Source organism: Bactrocera neohumeralis, chromosome 4 (genome assembly GCF_024586455.1).
Source record: "Bactrocera neohumeralis isolate Rockhampton chromosome 4, APGP_CSIRO_Bneo_wtdbg2-racon-allhic-juicebox.fasta_v2, whole genome shotgun sequence".
In the NCBI taxonomy this organism is placed as follows: domain Eukaryota; kingdom Metazoa; phylum Arthropoda; class Insecta; order Diptera; family Tephritidae; genus Bactrocera; species Bactrocera neohumeralis.
The window spans coordinates 27,261,016-27,285,852 of NC_065921.1; the positions used below are offsets into that span (position 1 = coordinate 27,261,016).

The window sequence follows — 24,837 nt, forward strand, 5'->3', positions numbered from 1 at the left end:
GTTGCTCAGCCCAATTCACGCACATACGACGATTCTGGTGGTCAAGCGGCTTCAGTTCTTGCGTCAATTTGATATTGTAAGGATGTAGGTCAAGATCTTTTCGCAAAATTCGCCACAACGACGTCACAAAGATGCCCAACGCTTGAGAACGAGGTGTGAGAGACTGATTTGGGTCTTCCTCAATTGATGCGCCAGCGGCAGCAATATTATCGAAACTACGGGCACTTTTTTGTCACACTGGCACGGGAACATTTTGTGTTGTGCCTGTGAATTCAAATTTTTCCACTAGACGCTCAATTGTTCATCTGACAGGACGATTATGACGACCATAAATTGGGCGTAGCGCTCTTAAAGCGAACACCGAATTTCGGTATTTTAATAATTTCGACTCGTTGTTGCGTCGTATATCTTTCCATGATGAAATGGCAAATCTTACTGAAGAGAAATGTCAAAAGAGCGGGAAAAAATATGGCTTCGTTTGCTGTCCCTATCGGTCTACTTTTGTAGCGCCCTTATTGAAAACCCCATTACCCCGTTATAAGAAATGCACTTTTGAATGTTATTGTAGAAATCGTCGCCTAACGGTACTTCTTAATATATCTACAACTTGGTGGCTGCTCTCTTTAACCTTATTTTTCCGTACTGCAAATCAATTGTGCTCAATTATTAAAACAAAAAAATATAATTTCTAACATTTCTTAGAATCTGTCCTAATAATCTGGCGACCACTGCATATACATAAATAACAAAAGTTAAACTAAACATTTATTTATCCATAAGACCTCACCTTTGCATAAATTCACTGGCAATTTCATTTAATGGCGGCACATACTGTTTAGCCGTTTGCGGTTGTAGTAGTATTTGTTGTACCTCTTGACGGAACAGCGCCCAGTTTTTGCCATGTCTAAAGTGAGTATACAAGCATAAATTCATTACATTGACATTACACTTCGCTGCATGCGCAAGTGTCTGCATATATGTATGTATGTATGTATGAGTGTGTGTGGAAAAGTAATCGCCTTTCTTTTCTTGCTTTGCCTTCCAATACTTACACACCAATGAGACCGGCGATGTCGCCGAAGAAATCGCGTCGCAATTTTCCCTTATAATGTTTGAGTGATGGCATTGAGGGTCTGCAAAAGATACACACTCATAAATTAATTTACAACATTTAATTGCATGTTTATAAAAAAAAAATCGTTAGTAATGAGAGAGCAGAGGATTTGAGGTTTAAAAAAATGTATATATGTTTTATATGTAGTAAAGGTACGTGATTAAAGAACAAAAACAAATTTTAATCATCGAAAATCTCTCTATTGTTTTAAAAAAATATCCTCCTTTAAGATCTAGACACTGTGGCATGCTTTTGAACCAATGTTCTAAGCTTTTTTTTTGGGGATAGAGTTATCCCCAAAACTTGCGTTCTAAGCGCATCACCCGCCTCTTTAGGTGTCGAAGCACGTTTATCTCTTAGTTTATGTTTTACGTACGGGAGTAAAAAGTAGTCCGTTTCCAGAACAACAAATAATTTTGGCCGCCTTCACGAAATTCATCTTGGTAGTGATCTACGCTCTCGTTTGAATTCATTACACCATCGATAAACATTGTTCATTGATAGAGCTTCTTTGCTAAAAACTGAATTGGTACACTGTTGCTGTGTTAATTCACGTCGAGGGTTGTAAAAAAAATATTCGTTCAGAAATTATCACGCTTTGATTCCATTTTTGGCCGATATGAATATTTTAAGTTACTGTCAATAACACAAATATTGTCCGTATGCCAAAACGTTCTAAGTATGTATAACATCTTATTCTTCTTTATTGACGTAGACAGCGCTTATGCTGTTGTAGCCGAGTTTACAACAGCGAGTCAGACATTTTTCCTTAAAAAAACGGCGCATACACCTAGAGAACTTCCAAGAACTCGAAAAGGTGAGAACTACTCCTGACAGTTGAGTTTACTGAATAGTTTACAGAATATTTTCGAATCCCCCTCGTCATAACATCTTCAATGCAATGTTATAGAAAAGCTAAAAAAATTTCGCATGAAAATCACAGCCGAAAATACTTAGACTTAACGGCCTCCTATGAGTGCGAGCATTATAAAATTATGAAAAGAAAAAGTTCTAGACGAGCGCTGTCGTCAATGACGCAGCAAACTTCATCACTGAATTTTTACACGTCCCAACCAACCTGCCCAAAGTTGGTAACAGTGACGACGGCTCATCTCAAAGCTGAATGAACTATCACATTATAGTATATAGAGAGTATATATGATGGTATATGCTATTGTTGTAGCTAAAGATGTATGTATGTACGTGGGCATGTAAGCTTATCATGCGCCTCAAGACATGCGTGATGGAGCGAGCATAAACAAGCAAAATAGTTACATAAATAAAAATGCAGCAACAACAATTTTTGTAGTAATAAAATACGGAAAAACAAATATAATATATATATTTATATATATATATATATATATATGTCAGTATATAGTTGCCACATTCATAGTTCCGGTGAGCCCACAAGCCAACTTAAGGTTTCCACACGCAGTGACACAATTCATAAAAAATATGCGTGCGTGAAAAGCACATATATCCACTACATATGTATACACCTTTACATAATTACTTGCGTGTGAATTTCTATCAACCAACACAATTGTGCACCGCTGGCTGCAAGTAACTCCATTAGAATCGTAAATCTTGAGGCGAAGGTGCTACGTTACATGCTTTGCTTTATACTGGCATACATACATAACTACAATATATTATACAATATATGTATATGATATTATATTTGTTATTTATAGTATATTCATACATATGTATATAGCGGCATAACAAATAGCGCGTCGCACATGCGCAGACGTCACTTCAAATGTGCATATCACAAGCGTGTATTTTCGCACGTCGATCGCTCGTCTAGGCCTAGTCACTCCACAGACTGCAGCTTCTGGCTATTAAAGCGAGCGAGCAATCTACAAAAATAGTTTTTTAATATTCGATTTTATTGATTTCGTTTCTTTTTGTTGATTATGGCCTTAAGTTCAGTTGTCAATTGGTTTTAATAGAGTATCAATATCGACTTTGAACGTGACCTCATTGTGCTTGAAAGACAAGCAATTGTATTTGTTTACTTTATTATTTATTTTTGTTATATATGCTGAACAAATATGAAATCGAGAAAAATTATTTTTTGTGAAGCGACATTACAAATTTGTGTGGAGCCCATGTATAATATTTCTTATTCTTCTTTATTGGCGTAAAGATCGCTTACACAGTTATAGCCGATCTCGGCTTTGCTCACGGTTACAAAATGTTTAAGGTAATACCAAGTGCCATATTTCAGGATCTCCAAAATATCCAAGCGCAGTTTTTATCACTGAAATAGTCTCAGAGAAAAGCAAACGCAAGGATTCGCGCGGTGATAAGGCGAGCACAAGATATGGAATAGGGACGCAACTCAAATATATTCCAACATACATAATTAGCATTCAGCATCCTAGAATATTTTTTTAAGTAAACAAATTTTTTTGTAATAATTCTTTTTTTTTTATTCCAACTTTTCGATGCCACTTTTGTAGTATGATATGATCTTTGCTTCTAAATATGTCTCAATTTCGGCGTTCACCACTTCATTCGACGAAAATTTCTTTCAAGCATTCGTTAGAGATCTAGGAACAGGAAATAGTTGCTGGAGGCCAGATCTGGAGAATACGGTGAATGCGGAAACAATCCAAAGCCCAATTCATAGATTTTTGCCATCGTTTTCACTGATTTTGACACGGTCTGGCGGAAACAGCTCTTTTTTTCTTCAAATGCGTCCGTTTTTCGGCCCTCAAACTGTCCAATAACGCTTGTCGCTGTTGATGGTTCTTCCTTTTTCAAGGCAGTCAATAAAAGCTATTCAATGTGCATCCCAAAATACAGACGCCGTAACCTTCAAACTCTGCTCCGAATCATCAACTCGCCGTTGGTCAAAACTGAACTCGCGCGGCAACCACTTTTCGCAAACCTTTCTCATATCCAAATGTTCGTGAATGATATGATGTACTTGTTCAGTTGATATCTTTCGGGCGCATGCAAGCTCGAACAACTTCACTTTACGGTTATCCAAAATAATTTTGTGGATTTTTTTTTTGATGTTTTCGTCGTTAAGGATCTCGTTTGGGCGTTCACTACGTTCACTGGCTTCGGTGATTATTTCACCACGTCTAAACTTAGCATACCAATCCTTGATGGTTGGTTTTTCTGGGCCGGTGTCAGGAAACTCGCCATCAAGCCGAGTTTTCGCTTCAACTGTATTTTTTTCCTTCAAAAAGCAATATTTTATCATCAAATCACAGTTCTCTCAAGCAGCCCTCGTATGTATGCATTTTTATTATTTTTGTCATGCCGCCAGCTATGTTCAACATCACCAGCCGATAGTTTTTGTTTACATATATACATATGTAAGATAACATTCGTTTTCAAGAAATTATGTCTGAAGTTTACATAAATATTTAGCACCTCTTTGTGTGTTGAACTTCGGTTATCGACTAGCTTTGTATTGTTGTTTTTTATGATCAAAGTGTGACGATGGATCTTAGGATTTCGCACTTTCGATTTCTTTTTTAATACTTTACGTTTTATATTATGCTCTCACGTCTTCAAAATATTCAAGAGTAAAGAATACAAATAAATGAGTAGAGAGTGAATACAAATTTTGACCGCAAATAGACGGTTGTATGTTTTTATTGTAGTTTCAGCGCAACGTAGATCACGTTTTGGCAATCACAAAAAACTTATGATACGTCTTTACCATAGAAGCTGTAAACCTACAGAGGACTTTGCTGGTGTTTGTAGAGAAACCAACTTCGAAGTCTCGTGTGATTTTAACTTGTCTCGCTCTAGCTCTATCATCATTTCAATAAACTTCCAGAAATTACAAATTCTTCTTCTTCTTAATTGGCGTAGAAACCGCTTAAGCGAAGCCAGGTCCTTCTCCACTTGGTCCTTCCAACGGAGTGGAGGTCTTCCTCTTCCTCTGCTTCCCCGACGGGTACTATGTCGAATACTTTCAGAGCTGGAGTATCACAACGGAGAGAGATCGCCATTCACTTGGGAATGGCCAGAAACGATTCTTTTACACATGGCTCAAGCAGCTCACTACTTCCGGTCTTTGACCAAGTATCCTCTGGGTAGCCTAAGAACATCCGTTCGAAGGCGAGCTAAAGTGAGAAGGCGAAACATTCCGTACCCGCCATAAAATGAAGAGCTATCATCGGATGAGAAATTACAAATTAAGAACAAAAATTAATGTTTAAGTGACCAGAACAAAACTTTGCATAACCCTTATGTAAACCCTTTTAATATGTACTCAAAGGGCTTTAAATAATATGAAGAGGGGCGGAATACTTATAGCCATACTTATAAAGATTGGTACTTGTATACTAAATGACTGTTCTACAGCGATAGTCTCGACAAAGTTGTCCATATTCACAGTGGAATCATAAACACTTTTACCGACTCTCTCTCAAAGAATGACGTACTAGAAGTGAACCACCACCCATTGCAGACTTGAGCTTCTTGTGGTTCACTGCTGGACTGTTGGGATTCAAATCAGCTCAGCAAACGTTGGTTCACTATCAGCAAGAGTGCAGTCAACCAGTGCAAGGTTCGTCTGACCCAGAGTTAATCGCAAGAGGTCTAGTGAACTCTTCGCTCTCAGCAAGCTCCATCTTTCGATGGTTGTAGTGTTCTAACTGGATATTGTCCAAACGGAATTCATGCAGTAATTGAATATCTTACCGAATGCCCGCTGCAACAGCTGTTTAGACGAAGATAAGATAAAATCGCTTCAACACTTCAACAAGGCAATAACACCTCGGATCTCATACTTTCAGAGAATTAGGTGAAATAGCAAAAATAGAAATACAAGACTTATGATACATAAACAGATTTGTGCTTTGTCGACAGCTAATATCCAAACAGTAGTCTTTCGTCTGGCTTCACAAAGGACTGAACACAATAGTCTAAATGAGATCCCGCCGCCATACTGCGGGAGGCATCTAACCTAACCAACTATCTGCTATTAACAATTAAAATTATATTTAATAATAGTTTACGGATTGAAACTACGCAATTAAAGTGGTATAATTTCTTGTTGTTTTATCTCGCTTTGTTTATGCCAGCTTATTGCATTTATACCAGTTATCTGTTCGTTTCGCTACTATCCACGATTTGAATCAGAAGATGCCGCCGTATTGGCATTATCAAAAATATTTATTTAAATTACCTGTGTGGCATGGTTTCCTCTTTTTTGAAAATATTTCGAATCTCATCACCATCGAAGATAAACAACAAATCCGGATGTCCTATTAACCCGCCAACCTTAACTATTTTGCCGTAGTTGATGTGCAACTCCTTCATGACCTTATCCAAATCCTGTATGCGATATTGGCCTGCAGTAAATCAAAGAACACATAAATATGTATATTTAATATGAAATATAATATGTATTTGCGCTCAAACTCACCAACTAACGGCGCAAAGCGCCATGAATTGCCCAGCACTGGCATACCCCAGGGACCCGGCACGGCTGTATAGGGGCGTGCATGCGACACCGGAGCGCTGCCATATAAAGAAAAATAAATAAACAAAATGCTGAATATTCGTTGTTTTTTTTCTGCACGCCTTACTCACCTCTCCTTTGCTTTGGTTGTTGCTACGGTTGGTGCTTTTGTTGTATTTATTCTTGGTGGCTCATGCGTTAGCGCCTCGGGCAAGGTTACAGCGTTTGGCATTGCCGTGGCAGCAGCCGAAAAAGAGGCGCGCTTCACCAACGCAGTTGTTGTTTTATGTAGTTGGGACATATTTCTGCTGGAAAATTGCAGAAAGGGATTTCATTACAAATTTCACATACATTTTCATGTGCTTCTATGGAAAATTAGGCAAAGAGAATTCTCGTTTTTACTGTTTCTCAGTACGTTTGGTAGCCACGTTTGATTATTGGAAGCCATACATTGTTTTACTATTTTGTCAAGCTTTATTGCAATTTTTGGAAACTACTATTAAGTGAAACCCACATTTTCAAGCTAAAAGCTTTGCTAGGAATTACATATGCGATAGATTAATTTTAGATTTCGCTAGAATACACTAACGAATGTATCAGTTCTGCTTCTTGCAGTAGCAAGGAGCACCTGTGGGCTGAAAATTTTGAAAAATGGGCATGGCCCTGCCTTATAATAGATTTCATGGACATATCTCCCAGACCACCAAAGCTGCAATAGCCAAATTCGCTACGGACAATTCTTATAAGATTTCCTACCGACAGTGTAAAAATGGATGAAATCGGATGATAATCCCTATACAACGGTACTATTAAAAATTACTAAACGTGCGATAAAATAATAACTAAATACGCCAGAGACATTAAATTTTACATCCATGATGGTACGATGGGCGTGGCATCGCCCAATATTAGGTAAAATTACATATCTCAGGACCTGGTCAACCGAACTCGATACAAAACATTCACAGAGCGAAAATGGGCAAAATCGAACTGCATCCAAGCCCATTTCCCATATAACACAATTTCAAATTCCATCTGGCTCTTTTCTTTCCAGTGTACAAACCAATAAACAATTAAAATAACGGGATAAAACTTTGCACGAATAATGCCTTTAGCGTATGCCATCTTATGACTATAAATTGTCCAAAACTAACAAAAACAGTTCGAAACCTATAGTTGAATTTTTACCGCAAAATCAATCAATGTGCGAGATATATAATTGAAATTCAGGGACAACCATTTTTTGACAATAGTTTGTCTGTGTGTCGAAAATGGGATGAATCGTGTCAATACTTCTCTTAGCTCCCATATAACTAGTATAAAGGCTTTCGAACTTTTCGAACGAAAATGAGAGAGCGTAATTTACTAATAATCTTTGTGCCTAAAATGTATAAAATTGGGCGAGAACTAGACCCAGCGCCCATATAACAAACATAGAACATCCGAGTCACTTTACTCCATATGATTGGTTATTGTATGTAAGGTACCTTAATGAATTTCAGGGAACATTTTATTAGTATCTGGCTTAAAATTGTTTTAAACCCCCTCAAATATGTACAACAGCAAAGATAAAATTCTTGTAATTTTTAAGGGGTCAGTAGGGTAATCTGGCCTATTTTTTTTACTTTTTTTCATAGAAATTTTTATTCTACAATAGAACTTTTTTCACATATCATGAGGTATAACGTGGAGTGTATAAACAAATTTTTTTTTCGGAATTTTTTGATGACATCTGTCGGAGAAATGGTTGGGTGAATGAGATGCGTTTTTTCACTGGCGGACACGATTTCTCATGTTTGGATCATCTGAAACACAAAAACCCAATTTATTCTTAAAAAGTACCTGAATGGTTATCGTCCCTACTAGAATCATGAAAAAATGTTGATAAATAAAAAAGTAATTAAGGTTTTTGGTTTTTTGTTTTTTGTTTTGATTTTCCCCATGTTTTTTTTACATAAATTTTGTTATGTATAACATTGACAATAAATTATAAAAAATGTAGGGACGATAGCCAGGCGTTTTGTCAACATTAAAAAAAAAATTAAGCAAATCGGTTGAGTAGTTCGACCGGAATCATGTCCGCCAGTTTAAAAAAGTGTGTTTTGAGAAAAACGCGTTTAAAGTTTGAGGTACTGAAAAAGCATACAAAGATGGACATAAACGTTGAAAAATTGACATACCCCTAATTATTATTTTTGGGCCTTTTTCGAAACCTTCCAATGGTAAAGTGGGTTTCTACATTAATTCTAAGGGTATAAGGAAACAGAAAATGCAAAAAAAAAAAAACAAAAAATGCAAAAAAAAAAATGGAAAAAAGATTACCCTACTGACTCCTTAATGGCCACTGTTTGAAGTTTATGTTCCCACAAGACAACGCCAAGCCAAACGCATCGTTAGTGGCTCACCAAAAGCTCGTGGAACTTCAGTGGTGGGTTGGCAGATACGTTACCTTATAGTTCGAATAAATTTGATAAAATACCCTGTTCCATTTTGTTTCTTTTTTTTTGCAAAATGGGAAAAAAAGAAGCTTCCATTAGAGTGACATTATGAAATTATCATCAAAAGAAAAGAAGGCAAAAAGTTACGGAATAAAATGGTGAATATTCAACTTAAGGGGCTATACCAATGTGACGCATGAAAAATTAGGCGATTTCCGTGAATTTTTTTAAAAGAAAGTACTAGATTGAATGTTTCGACGTAATGAAGTATATTTTTAGCTCTATTAAACATTTTTTTTTTTACAAAAATATTGAAAAATTACGGAGTTATGTGCTGTCTGCGGAAGTGCCGAAAAAAAAGTGCCTCAACTGCTGGCATGATTCCGGTCGAATGAGTAGCTAAACAAAAAAATTCGAAATGTTTATTAAACTTAAATATATTTTCTATACAATGAACTACGATCTTTGAAAAATATCAAAAATTAAGAAAATGACGTAGTTTTGAAAAAAAAAATCTTTTTTTTTGCCAAAAAAATGGTCTTTTTTTAATGCCAAATTGACAATTTTCAACCAATCAAAAAGACCGTAGTCTATTGTATAGCAAATGTATTCAACTATGATCGATCGGTCAATTTCTCGTTGAGTTATGATGTCAGCATTTTTGAAAAATGTCGTTTCGAGAAAAACGCGTTTAAAGTTGCACTTATATATGTTTGCACCTCTGAGCGGTCGCTGTTTAGAACGCTGCCATTCAAAAACTATTCAAGATACGACCTTGCCGATTTCACAGGATATTTCTGAATATACTCGTATAAACTATCTAAAAACCAAAAAAAAAGTGTCACACTGGTATGGCCCCTTAAATCGGATCATTACAGTGCAAATTTATAGCTGAAATTTAATGCAAAAATAATTTTTTTTTTACTAGACCCATTAACATCATACACGCTATATAACCAAACCTAACCTCACTTTGTAACTAAAAATAAAAACTAATATTTACTTAGTGCATATTTTCAATCTGCAATTTCCTTTAAAAGTTCAACACAAACACTTCTTTCGTGCAAATATTTATGCGTTAATCTCAGCCAATTCGTGTATTCACAGAGCTAACAGCAGATGAGTGCAATTATAAATATGTACATACGAAAATATTTATTTTTACACACACTTTTCAAACTACTGATTAAAAATTCGCAAGCTAAATACAAGAAAAATAAAAAAAGACGTTAACTTCGATTGTATCGAAGCCATCATACCCTTCACAAGTGAAAAAAGATTGCTTGCACGAACTTGATTCCGATCGTTCAGTTCGTATGGCAGCTGTTTGGTATATAAATATATTCGATGTAAACAATTTCTGCGGAGATTATATAGTACGGAAATCCACCTACCGGAAGCCAATGGAAAGGGTTCAGAGGCTCTGTGCATAACGGTTTAAGAAGAACTCCAACGGCGGCTCTTGAACCTGTCACCTATAGATCTCTTCGCTGAAAACTGTGCAGCGGAATCGGCGGGACGACTACTGGCTTATCATATAAAATCTACAAATAGAACCTTCGAGCATAGCTCGGTGGGTAATGGTGGTTGGGCAAACACCGACTACATCACCACTTTTCAATTGGGAAAGAAGGTTCAAAGTAAACATAGAAAAAGGTGGTTGGCGTAAAGGAATGTTAGTTAGGCGCAACACTCTAAACATTTATACGAAAGGCTCGAAAATGGACGATGGAGTTGATGCGGGGATATACTGCTCAAAGCTAGACATAAGGCAGCCTTTTAAGTTGCCGGACCACTGCAGTATATTTCAAGCTGAGGTCTCTGCTATTGCGAAAGCAACGGAGCTGGCCTTTAATGCATCTGCAGGCAATTCCAGAATCAACATCTACGTAGACAACCAAACAGCAATCATGGCAGTAACCTCGTATCGCATATCGGCCAGAAGTGTCTTGGGAAGCAGAGCAGCAGTAGAAAGTGTTGCCAGGAGCAAGCAACGTGACTTCTACTGTGTGCCAGGCCACAAAGGCATCGAGGGCAATGAAATAGTGAGGAGGAAACGTCTAGAGCGGGGTACCAGGGAAACAATGGAGCATCTCTTGTGCATTTGTCCCGCATTGGCAAGACTACTCTGTAAGCATCTGGGGTCCCCATGGCCTAATACACTGGAGGAGGCATCGATAGTGAGGCCACAGAGTTTGTTCAAATTCGCGTCAAGCGCAAGGATCCTAAGGGATGACTACTCCTCATGGACCTAGTAACTAAACTCCTTGGCATCGCAAAGTACCAAACTGGTCTATGCGTGCCTTATTGGCCTAACCTCACCTAACCTATATAGTGTCTTTGCCTTTAATAATAATAGTTGCCAAATTTCGTGAAGATATCTCGTTAAATATAATCAAAAAATTGTCCACTTTATTGTTATCGTTAAGTTTGTATGACAGCTATTTGCTAAAGTACACCGATATCAGCGATTCCGATAAATGAGCTGTTCCTTGAAGAGTAAAGGACATATGCGTGATTTTAGATCGATATCTCAGAAACCAACGGGCTAGTTCGCTTATATACCAGATATATAAACAGGCGTTCAGACATGTGGACATGGCTGAATCGACTCAGCTTGTCACGCTGATCGTATACCATATACACTTTCCATATATCCTTTCTCTGACGTTTGTTTTTGGGTATTGAAAACTTCGTGGCTAACTTAATATACTCTGTTCAGGATATAAAGTCGGAACCCAAGGCCTATCAAAAACCCATAGTGAGTGCATGGTAGGCAGGCACTTCAGAGTTCGAAATTCTCCAAGTTCTTCTAAGTTCAGGGTATAAAAATGTATATTAACTCTGAAGATACATTGTTGCACTGAATAAACAGTCAGTTGGCAACATTAGTCTAAGCCATCATTAGTGCAACATTTGTTGACAGCATAAATTTACATTCGACGCACTCAACCGAAAATATGTGTAAGTGTGTTAGAAGTTGCTATTAAATATTAAAATGTAATTTTATATGCCAAGCTGTGCCAGTAACACAACAGCACTTAAAAAAATTGTTACGTTATTATTTGTTGTTGCTGCTGACACTTAATGAAACTAACTTTATGCGAGAATAGGCCATTAAGTTGCATTTATTTTCTTCAACCTTGACTGGAATGAGTCGCACGCTTGTTGTTGCTATCAGAAGGCGGTTATGCACAATTTGCTTATGTAATTATATACATAGCTATTATATACCTATATATTTATATATATGCAACAAATCAATTGAAAAGTCTCCGGTCTGACACAGATGGCGCTACTTGAATTTAATCCATAGGATTTTTAGTTAGTCCTAACCTTCAAAAGGCGTGTATAAATTTAACAGCTGTCGGCTTTTTAATTTATGAGTTACAAGGTGCGTTCCAAAGTAAACAGAATCTAGCGCCCCCTGTTGGCGCCATCTGTCAGTCGACTGGTGCGTTAGAATCTGCTATCTTTATCGATTGTCCAGTAAGAATTTCATGACTTTTCATCGATTGTAAGTGAAGTTATTGCGTTTTAAGTGTCAGTATGTTTGTGTTAACGGTGCGAAAATGAGCTTCGAACAAAGAGCCAACATTAAATTTTGTTTTAAAATTAGTAAAACTTTTACCGAAACGTTTCAATTGATGAAACAAGTTTATGGCGATGATTGCCTATCCCGTAGCAGAGTGCACGAGTGGTTTCCACGTTTTCAAAGTGGTCGTGAGGACATAAATGACTATCAACATGTGGGCTAATCAAAATCCATGATCATCGGAAATTTTATCGAAACTGTGCGCGAATTCACTTTGGAGTTTTGAAGCGTTTGGTGCGCCGTATTCGACGTGTTCGGCCCGAATATCGCGAAGATGAAAGTTGGTGTTTGTTGCACGATAATGCGCCGTCTCATCGATCGCCGCTTGTGACCGATTATTTGAGCAAAAATCACATTTTAACCATTAACCACTCCCCGTATTCACCTGATATGGCACCGTGCGACTTCTTTCTTTTCGGAAAAATGCATTTGCCCGTGAAAGGAAAGCGTTATGCAGACGTAGAGGCTTGCACCGCCATACTGGCGAACATGATTTGCACCGTGCAAAAAGTTGTATTGAAGCAGAAGGAGACTATTTTGAATAAAATAAATTGATTTTGCCGAAAAAACCATTTGTTCTGTTTTTTTTTTTTAAGTCCTGTTTACTTTGGAACGCACCTTGTATATAATTTTGAGTGAAGCAACTTTTGTTTTTGTGGAAAAATCGATAAAAAGGAATTTCTCAGTTTGATAGAATATTGTTTTTTGAAAAAAAAAAATACAGTTGAAGCAAAACCTTAGCTTGATGATGAGTTTTCGAACACTGCCCCAGGAAAATCAAACATCAAGGATGTTAAGTTTAGACGTTTTGAAATGAGCATCGAATACGGTGAACGCAGAGGACGCTCAAAAGAGATTGTCACCGCCGAAAACATAAAAAAAAGTCCACAAAATAATTTTGGATGACCTATTTCTTGTTCTAAGACCTCAAAAGAATGCTCACTGGGAAGAAATATTTGGCGAATGAAGAGGTGACCGCCGAAATTGAGGCTTGAAGCACAGGTCAAATCATGCTACAAAAATCGTATCGAAACAAAGGAGGGTTGGTTGTATCAACCTTAAAGGAAACTATGTTGAATAAAAAAAAAAGGAACAAATATTTTACTATGATAGGCTGAGGAATTTTCACTAATCCTGTTATTTATATACATATACCTACAAAAGCTGCTAAATTATTTGCCAAAACACTTCGAACATTATCAAGCAAAGTCTAATCCCGGGTTTCCCTTTCGTGTTCGGCTTTATCATTAGCTGATGCTCATCCACAGCCTATACCTCGCCTAGTGTGAAACTGGATATTTTTTTAAATGCTTGGCACATTTATAATATAATATATTCATCTGCATTCTCGTACTTTTGATATGGAAATTACTTGGATTTAGTTGCCAAACAAACTAATTTGTCTGCTCAACCTATTTTTTTGCATTCATAACTTTATTCTTCTCTTTCTCTCTCTCTTTATTTATTATTTTCTGTTATAATGAACCACTTCACATAAATTCCATATTTAACACTTCTTGTTATTGTTGTGATCTCTGTTATTTATCTAATCATCTAGCCAAGTGATATTGACCTAGAGCTTATTGTGTCAATATTGATGGCTGTGATGACTGTTAATATGAAGAGCCACAAGTTGAAACTGCATACTCACTGTTAACTGTCCGTTAATGTGTATGTATGTGTCTAGACGTGCACTTAGCTGTGGTTGTTATGATAAACTTTGAATGATTGCTACAAATTTAATAAAATGTAAACAAACTGCACGGACTGGAACGAGACAAAATCTGTTTATCATTTGAAGGCCACTTATTGCTTGTAAGTAGCTCCAATCACCAAGCAACATTTTCTAATAGTAGCAAAAGACAGCCAAATATCTAACAGTGGTAGAAACGTCAAATATTTAAAAGTACAAAATTATATACTTCTATAATGAATGAAGTATTTTCACCGAAATGTGGATACCACACCGCCTGTTCGTCCATAGATACTTCTGATGAGATCGAAAAGCCATGTGTAGCGTACATAAAGAAAAAAAATTAACATTTCTTAAAATAAGCTCTTCTTTAAAACTACATACAAGTATAATTGATTCTTTTGACTGAACCGAAAAGTTCGATTTGCCATTGTCGGGCTAAGAGAGCATTTTTATGCCACAAGGGTGACGTTTCTTCGCAAATTAGTTTACCTATAACAAAAACCATTTGAAAATTTCAGTTCTCAATAGATCCTAATATAACATAGAGCTCTTTAGATATATATATAATTTAAATATGTCTATCATATTTTTCAGTGCTTCGGATATTAGGCACACTACATTGTAAAAAAAATGGATTATTCGGCAAGCTTTGTCAAATTCCGAAAATACCGTGCTTAACACGTGAACGGGGTCCTTATACCAACAGACCGTGATGGCTACTGACTTAAAAAAAATTATTTGACTTGAAATTTTTTGATTGAAATTCAAGGCTTTTTTTGATATTACGTCAATGTAAGGAAAAATAATATATATTTTAAATTAAAAAAACACAGTGCGTTTGGAAGATAAGCAGGTACATTTTCACCAAATTTCGTGAAAGAATAAAATTTTTGAGATTTTGAGATTGAGATGAAAATAAAAAAAATCCCAAAAATTGTGTTTTTGAATTTTTCAAATAAATTTTTGAGATTATGTTGAAAAATTCTTTATAAAAAAATTATAGACCTTTTCTTTCCCTACAACATTGCAATATAACTCGTTTCTATAGGACTCGTAGTTTTGCCGGAAATCGCGATAAACCATTCCTAATCCTTACAAATTCAACTAAACCTCTCCCCTTTCGTTTTCCCGACCGCAGATCGGTCGTAAATAACTTTTCCCTTAATATTTGTTATTTTATCTTTCGTTTCCGTTGGGTTTCATCCTGCTAGTATTTTTTTTTTTTTTTTTTTTTTTTTGAAAAATTATCTACCCTGTTCTATTTTATGCATTCTTCACAAATACTCTAAATTTTTTGAAGAAAAAAATTAAATATTTTTCGAGTTACACGCGATCTCCGACGGCGCTAAAAGAGGTCGTCCTTCATTGGATCCTTTTTCTTAGCTTAAATCTTAAAAATAAATAATCGCTCTTTAAAAAAGATGCTCAAAAAAATTACGAAATGGCGGCCTTTAAAAAAAGTTGGAATTTATCCAAAATTTTGGTCGCTTTTCGCCTGCCAAATGAAACGATTAGATCAAGAAACTGACAGATCATTGTATGGGAAACTATATGACCGCATAATATGTATCATAGTAATGACTGCAGCATTTTCGAAAAATGTTTTTTGTTGAAATCGATGGCGCTGATTGTATTGAGCGGCTAATCTTTAGCTGCCTGTGCCTCAAAAAATATCTTAACTTCTGGTATGATAGTTTTTAGGGTATAAACTATCAAAATATGCAAACCAAAATAATAAAAAAAATTTCAAAATTTTACGCTAGTGGGCACACTAAGGCTCACGGCTTGCTCATCACTTTTTAAGCGAAAGTTTTATAAATTAAGATCCGAAGCGTTAAATCTATGAGCGAATATTTATTTTTCTGATTTATCCGATCTTCTGGTTAGAGATGTGCTTTGTTAGATTTTACAAAAATTTTCTCAAATTCCAAAAAAATTTTTTCCTAATTCAAAAACTTGAGTCCACAACTCAAGGAGTTTCATGGGTTTTCGGGTTTCAAAAAATCGATTTTTTATTGTCTTCCTAAATTCTATAACACTAGAATATTGTCCTAAATTTTTAAGTTGATCTGAGTAATAGTTCCGGAGGTACCGCCTTAAGAACTTGTGCGCTCAAAGCTAGCTAAGCTAAGTGCGTTGTCTTTAAACCCGTTTTTCTCGAAACTCTGGTTTTGAAGTCGGTTGGCAAGATCACGACCGATCTTCATGAAATTTTACACAGATCTTTGAGATACAATTCTTAAAGACTTGGACGGGGGATTTTTTCGATTAAAACTATTTGAAGAAAAAATGTCGCGAAATTTTTACTTTTATTTTTGAAACTTTCATTTTTTTTTTTTTGGAAAAATGTCTGCCAAAAATCCAATTTTCAGTTTTTTTCTCTTCGTCTAAGTTGTAAGTTAAAGTTTTAACCAAAACACATATTTTTTCACTTTAGATGATCATGTAAGGAGTTATCCTGCCAACGCGTTCGCATCTTTTTTACGAGCGGTCACCGGAAATGACGTCGCAATGGCCGAGTTTAAAATTTTTTTTCCAAAAATTTGAAAACTTCTTTGTGAATACGGATAGTGTATGTTTGTAACAATTAAACAATTTTTACCCGAGGAAACCCATGCAACCCCTTAATGAGTCATAGTTTCGCCCTCATGCATACTAGTTTAGAGTTTTGGTTCGGAATAGTATCAGTGCAAAGAATGTTAAGCAGTTGTAAGAAAAAAATTGTGGCTTGACTCTAAGCCTTTGCGTTCGACCTCGTTAACTGTCGATTTCACTCATTCGACTTCGTTTAACTTGAAGCATAACCATTTTAGAAGACACTGCAAGTTTCTTTATAATACTTTCGACACTAAATGCCTGCTCACGTCAAGTTTTCCATTCAAAATCTTATCCTTAAATGGTGCTTCTGTCAATACCACTTAAACTTGCACGGCACACGCAACTGAATGGCCACTTGTACACTACGCGGACAACTTGTCAAGGCTCTCCAGCTGAATATTTTTTCTAGTAACAAAACTTTAAATTCTTTACGCGGCATTAGCGACAGACATGGCAAGCTGTCTAATGCATATTTGTGGAGACGATAACCTTGTAGAGCACTCAAAAGTCGAGCGCACATAAAGATTTGGCAGCGGTTCCTTACCTTTTGTTGGCGTGACACTTGTAATTTGCAGTTTTTTATATATTTGCTTTTGTGTTTTTTTTTTTTATATTTTTGTTGTCGTTGCCTGTTTTCCTTATTCTTCTTTGTTGTAAGCGGCCAGGTGCCTCGTTGCTTTTATAGCATTCGTTCAAGTGCAACGAAGTTGATATCAAAAGAATTGCATTTAAACACAAAACACAAAACAATATAATAAATACAACAACAACAACTTTGAGACTTCGAGCAGCAACTGTTGCAAATGTTTTCACACTCGAGTGCACCGGCGACGGCGGACGACAGAGGCGTACAAAGACCTTATTCGTCGCTGATTGCAAAGTGAGCTTTGATTGCGATTTGGAATGCTACAAGAAACACACACACACACACACGCGCGCGCGCGAGCTATTTGCAACAACAATGGTAACAAGCCATGCGGTAATATTTTTGACAAATTACACTTTAGCAATTTGCCACACGAAATCGGATTTTTTGAATTAAAATTGTATTTGCTTGTGTTAGTGTTGGTGATGCCGTTACAACAGCGTCAAATAATTTCACATTAGCAAACAAAGTAGAAGCGAACGCCAATTGCACGGCTGCACTGACAACAACATGTGGCACGTTAGCACTTGACTGAGTCCCAACCGAATAACCCAGAAACACTTGTCTTCACGAAACGCGCACGCCAAACTAAACTTTGCCGTGGCTGCGCGCGCGATCTTATATGGAGTTCAGGAAAGCTGACGTGCAGTGCTCTGCAAACTGTATTAACAACGCTCAACGCTAGTCTTTATGGCCTATAGAGTGGCTAACGTAAGCTCAGCTCAGCGGCGCACCAGCGCGGTTCCACTTGTGGCATTGCAGTAGTGAGCGCCGGCATTGAGCAATACTAGCCAACTGATATATGACGATAAGCTACTCAGTTCAGGTTGCTTGTATGTGTGTGTTTTCGCCGTTCGTGCAGCTCTTCGCCGATTTCGTATGCGAGCGGAAGCGATCGTCGTGTATTTCACACCTTTTCCGTTTCCTCTTCTACAGATCTTTCGCACATTTGACGCATATTGCTTCATTTCAAGTTGTTTGCTTTTTGATATGTAACTACGGAGACGGCGTTTTGTAAAGAAATTATTGAACTAAAATGTGTTTTTGAGACATATTGTTTTCAAATAAGAAATAAAATTGATGGCTTCGTTTTCGAATACCGAATCTGCTGGGCGATTATGTCGGCCGAATATTGGACGCAGCGCGTGATGAGTCGCGAGAACAGAACTATTATTTTGGTAATAAATTTACGTGAGTTGCAAACGTTGAACAAATGGACATGGACCTTGGGTGTGCTTAGCATACGCCGGTCGAAGACCAGCACCTGCGTGACTGCAAGATTCTTTAAGCCTGCAAAAGGAAGCAGAAAATCTACTGAACTACCAGTCTGTGGCAGTATTCACCTTGCCGCAATCATACAGGTTCTTACTGCACACTGCCCAGTAGGCATTCATGCGGTAAGGTTAAAAACTTGTTGGACGTTAGTTGTCAAAGTCGTTTGGAGAAGTCTGAGGTATTTCATCCAGGCACCATCTTCCCCGTTGTCCAGCCTTTGCAAGACTGAGGATGAAAAATCTCGGTAGTCTTAATTTCGGCGAAGCAGAAAACCAAGTCGGGATTGATATTAGTCGTCTCAACAAATTTGTGATAGACTCAAGGCGCTTAGTCGATTTGTAATAGTCTTATTACCCAGTAGGAGGTATAGGAGTTTTTAGGAACCACAAAGACTACCTCTTAGACTAAGTTGCACCAAGACCTTTACTACTTTTCAGAAATTATGTTAACCTGCTTATGAAAGAGTAGTAAATTTGTAGCAAAGAGTGTACACAGTGTTTCCAAATATGCAAAAGTACTTCGATAATATAAAATTATATCTAAGTTTTTGTTCAGATTTTCCAGTCGACATTATTATTTAATAAGAAATCTGTAAAAGTTGTATTATATCAACACTAATCCCAGAATTATATATTCACTTATTTCCTACTTATTCCCCTATTCTCCAGTCATTTCAATGAATTTTATTTGTATGCAATATCTATTATGTAAAAAGGTCGTTAATTTGCTTCAATACTCTTCCCATCTCTTCACAGTTGGTCGACAGTTTTGCTCTAGCTTCGTCAGAGCAGTTTGCCTAAGTACTGTTATTAAGTTGTGCATAGTTAAATTGCCTACCAACTCTGTCATTTGCTCAGACATACTAACAGCACTTGCTTAGAAAGTTATGTAATGTTTATACGGGTCGTTATATGTATTCCTGTTTTGCTTGGTCAGACATAAATATTTATGTAATTTCCGCCCTAAGTTATGTGAACTAAATTATCCATGCCAACGAAATGTAATTTAAAAGAGGAAATTTAATTACATTTGGAAGACAAGAACTATGCCCACAAAGCTTAACCTTTAAAAATAGTTAAGACAAAATATAGTAGTTGCAAATTTATTTATGTAATTCGTCAAGTAAACATATCAGAAGATATCCTTAACTAGTTTTAAGCTCACTGAGCAGCTGACTGCACAGTACATCTGTTGCTACCTTACTAGCTGCCACTTCCGCTTGAAAGACACTGCAATGGTCTGACACTTTGGAACAAAAGTTGATAGAGAGCTGCCGTGAGAATACTGTTCCTCCAAACTTACGATTGAGCTTCGGTTCATCCATGAAAAAGGCACGGTTTCATATAGTCTAAGCACAACTTGTGTAGTAAACAACTTTTCCAGTAGCACCCTGTATGAACTTGAACTCTAACAATCTAGCCCTTCCATTTTCACAAAAAAAAAAAACAGATTCGTCCTCAAGCACAATCAGATAGAATATACGATTTTTGTTAAGATCATAACAGTCCGTTTCATCGTTGCGCTCAAAGCATTTGATGCTCTCAATGAAACTACTTATATTCGTCATTCTTTTTGTGAACAGCTATTCAAAACTTGGTGGGTTCCAAGTATTTTGATCCGGTTGGAGATAGGCTGGGCATTCACAAGTAAAGTGGAAAACAGTTTGCGTGCAGTTCCCTTCTTGCTTGCAGCTGCTTCAAATATTGTTATAAGGCAAGCTCATTTTTAGTACATGTTCAAGGCCAGTGTCTCGTTATAGTCGTTGTAAGTCGGCATATACTATTTTTGCGTCTATTTAAAAAGTTCTTACTTCTTTTCCTGTCGTTTTTGGGCCATATCTGCTTTGTCTTGCAGCTTGTTCTTGATCTGTTTTGCATTTAAAGCTCTCTTTTTATCGTTCACAGCTTGGTATTAACTCCGTCTCGGAATCGTCTAAAAAAGCTTCTTGCTTTGCTATTTCAACTGTTTTGCATTGCTAAAGGTGTTGCTGTGAGCGGGAAGTCAAATTATGAACAAGTGGAGTTGACAAGCCAGTGAGCTGGAGTCAATCTGTGGCGTCGACAAAGCCAACAATATTGCCTGACCTTCTCTATACCCGGTACTTCCGCTTGCTGACTGAGTTTAAATGCTCAGCTGAGTCAATTTAGCCAAGTCCGTATGCGAATTGGTCCATTAGCATTAATGCTGCACAAGTTTTCTCCCCAAAAAACTACCAATTTGTCGTAACCGTCGAGGTCGGTTCACTAGGATGATCTGATCTATTTAACATATTTTTTTGTTCATCTAACGGTTGTTTTTATCACCTAAAACTAAGCGAGATATAATTAGAAAACTAGCCTTGCCCTCTAATTAGTTTAATGAACATACATATATCTTAAACCACTAAAGCTACCACAACCAAATTTGCCTAGAGCAATTCTTGTAAGAACTCCTACCAACAGTGTGAGGATGGATGAAATTGGATGATAACCCCGTCCACTTCCCATATGACGGTTCCGTTAAAAACTACTAAAAGCGCGATAAATCAATAAATAAATACTCCACAAATATTAAATTTTATACCCGGGATGATAGAGAGAGCTTTATAGGACCCCGGGCTAAAATTGGACAATGGGTGTGGCACCGTTCACATTTAGATGAAATAACATATCTCGGAACCTGCTCCATCGATTTCAACCAAATTTGGTATATAACATTATTCTGACCCCTCTATGTTATCTGGAGACCTGCTCGACCGATTTCAACCAAATTTGGTATATGACATTATTCTGACATTCCTATGTTACAATGTGAAATTGAGCGAAATCGAAACACGCCTACTACCCATATAGCACAATTGTAAATTTTATTTGCTTCTTTCACCTTCCGGTATACAAATCAAGAAGAAATTTATATAATCATTACATATTATGACAAAAAAATGTCGAAATCGAACCAAAACTGTTCAAACCTATTTTTCAATTATTTGCTTATTTTTAACCCACCCTAATATATGTACATAGTATGTTTGGGAAAACTAGTACATAATGCAATAACTATTTTTGAAGTGATTGCAACAGTTGCATTTCATACTGTTTCAACACAAATGTGAAACTTCAATTAGCGTTCAATTGCCATACACACTTTAGATATATTTAAGTTAGATATTATCGGAGCCCGATTACCGGTATGTTGGGGCAATAGTCAGTTGCGCGCTCTAATAAATCTAAATACGAGTACATGCGTGTAATTTTTGGCTGTAACTGCATGCCCACTGCCAGTATATCACTACTAGTATCTGTGTATATGTTTGTGGGGGTATGTTTGTGAGCGTGGCTTTGTGCATTCAACCACGCACCAGCAGCTAATTCCTCAGTTAGCCACAAAATTAGCCAGCAAATATGCACTAAAATGCTTTTACACCTACACAGCGGTGAATGTGTGTGTATATGTATATGTTATATGTATGTATATGTATATCAGTATGTATGTATGTGTGCTTGTGCTAATAGGGCAACAGATTGTTATTAAATTACCTTAAAAAGAGTCTACGAACAAATAAAATCGCAAAACAATTGAAGTTGTCCAGTACAAGTGTCGAGTTCGAAACGTTACAATGGGCAACAAGCATACAGGGTCCGGCACTCGAAGTGTAACCAATTAAAAAAGCCATAAATTCGGTTTGGAAAATTATTTTTATTTATTTTAAAGTACAAAATGTGTGAAAATAATCATAAATTCAGGACCAATTCACTTTTGCTCGATATGACCACCTTTTGCCTTAACTATGGCCTTGAGACGGTCAAAAAACGAATCGCAAGCTGCCCGAATGTGACTTACCGGTATTTTGGCCCACTCATGGACAATGGCTTTCTTCAGCATCTCGAGACTGGTGTCATTTTTCAATATGCGTCGGATGTTGCGGTCGGATATTTTCAGTTCTTTAGCCATTTGATTCGCACTTCCTTCAAGTCGCTTCTTCACTTTCCGAACCATCTCACGTGGCGTTGAAGTCTTTTGATAACCACCTCCATGGCGTTTTGCGATGCTACCAGTATCATTGTAACGAGTGATGGTGCGATAAACAAAACCTTTATTCACATTAAGGTGTATGAGCTCACGAACAATTGCTGGCTGTGATTTTCCAGCTAAATATAAAGCAATCACACTATTACGTTTGAATTCCATCGCTGATCACTTTTTTTGCGTTCACTTTTGGCAAAACGCTTTTGTACACTTGTGAACAATACTCCGAACTGTCATTCAGCAAATTTATAAACAGCTGATTCCAATGCGACAGCTGCCAGAACAGTCTGAAGTTGGTTACACTCGAGTTCCGGACCCTGTATATACATGCATACATACTTACAATTACATAATATATGTGCATAAATGCAAGTATGAAAGCAAACTGCTGTACCATAGTGCAAGGGTTTTTTCTCCTCATGCCTCTTATATGCCCTTGTATGCCAACCATTATGACCCAGCACCTGTCCACCACTCAACTAGGGCCACATTAAATCTAAATTACGATCAACGATAGAGAATCGCAAATTGCATGTTTACTTCGAAATGCTTTACTCGTATTTGGTGGGGATTCGGCAATTGCCATCAAAGTGGAAATTGTGTTGAATTGTGTTTTTTCCGTTTTCGTCTTCTTCTTCTGGTTGAGTTTTGTTGTTGGTAAATTGCATGTTGCATGCTAGCTATTGGCAATAGCTCTCTTGTTTTTCAATTGTTGTTGGTAAGCTTTGTCAAATTAACTGTGAAGTTTGGTGGCGGCAAGAAGTCAATCAAATGTAAATTGGAAGCAAACAAAAGAGACAACGGATGTTTTTTTACAGTGATTATTACAAAAACAAAGCATGTCGTTAACATCGAGTAACGAATTGCTGTTGAAAAATATTTTTAATAATTTTTAAATGCCTTAAATCCCAATTTGTTATTATTTTTTAGGTTAATCGAAAAAATTGGAAAATTTTTCTTCAGTTAACCGGTTATTTCGGATAAAAAAAAGGCATTATCAAAATTATAAAATTCAATCAATTTTTGGCAGTCAAGTTTACAACAACGGAGATTCCAAGTGTAGCCAGGTCCTTCTCCACCTGGTCTTTCCAACGGAGTAGAGGTATTCCTCTTCTTCTGCTTCCCCCGGCGGGTACTGCATCGAATACTCTCGGACCTGGAGTATTTTCATCCATTCAGACGACATGATCTAGCCAGCGCAGCCGCTGTCTATTGATTCGCTGACAATGTTGTCGTATATCTTGTACAGCTCATCATTCCATCGACTGTGGTATTCGCCGCTGCCGATGTGCAAAGGACCGTAAATCTCCAATTAGATTAATATCACTAATTCCATGACTACAATCGTAGTAGCTATGTGGGATAAGAATCATCGAGTAGCCGGACGAGACATTTAGTTTTCGAGATATTCGCATTTAAAGTTGAAAGACTCATAAATGAAAGTATGCAATTTCTCATGTGGCGAAAAGGTCGTGTGCAAAATTTCAGATCAATATCTCAAGAACTTTATCATTTATACTACTTGTATATATGATTTATGGTATCACCGACGTTTCCTTCTGCGAGTTAATTACTTTCTGGCAAACTCTGTTCAACGTATTAAAATCGTTTTTAAATGGGCAATGTAAAGCCTTCCAGTATATAACTGGCATGAACGGACCATTCATGGAAATCCAAAACAAATCCCATACATTTTTAAACTTATTGGAACCACCATTGGTCAGATATTATCAAGCCACATAGCACCAACCATATTAAAGATGTGCACAGTGTATGGTATATACAGGGTTTGTCCGGAAAGTAATAAGACTGAGTCGATTTAAAATAATTTATTGAACCAATTGTTACAATTCTATAAAAACTTAAAAAAAATTTCCTTCTGCGTCGATGCAGCGCTGCCAGCGCGATTTCCAAGCATTGAAGGCGTCATAGAAGGCATTCTCCGGAATAGTCTTGAGAGCCGAGGTGCACGCTGATTGGATCCCCTCTATCGTCTCAAAATGCTTGCCTTTCATCGGCCATTTCAGGCA

At 37.0% G+C, this 24,837-nt stretch overlaps 2 protein-coding genes across 4 annotated transcripts in view; one reads left to right on the plus strand and one right to left on the minus strand.

The window, feature by feature from the left end:
* LOC126756005 (probable cytochrome P450 49a1) overlaps positions 1-18,303 on the minus strand; it is a 29,306-nt gene extending 11,003 nt beyond the window's left edge. The window contains exons 1-6 of the mRNA XM_050468791.1: positions 17,426-18,303; positions 6,686-6,862; positions 6,519-6,613; positions 6,279-6,444; positions 1,053-1,133; positions 788-904 (exon numbers count right to left, since the gene is read on the minus strand). Coding sequence (XP_050324748.1) covers positions 788-904; positions 1,053-1,133; positions 6,279-6,444; positions 6,519-6,613; positions 6,686-6,855 — 629 coding nt within the window. The 5' untranslated portion in view covers positions 6,856-6,862; positions 17,426-18,303. The remainder of the gene's footprint in view (positions 1-787; positions 905-1,052; positions 1,134-6,278; positions 6,445-6,518; positions 6,614-6,685; positions 6,863-17,425) is intronic.
* Positions 1-24,837, plus strand: part of LOC126756006 (G protein alpha o subunit) — a 110,402-nt gene that overhangs the window by 69,139 nt on the left and 16,426 nt on the right. The gene's annotated exons all lie outside the window — the stretch shown is intronic.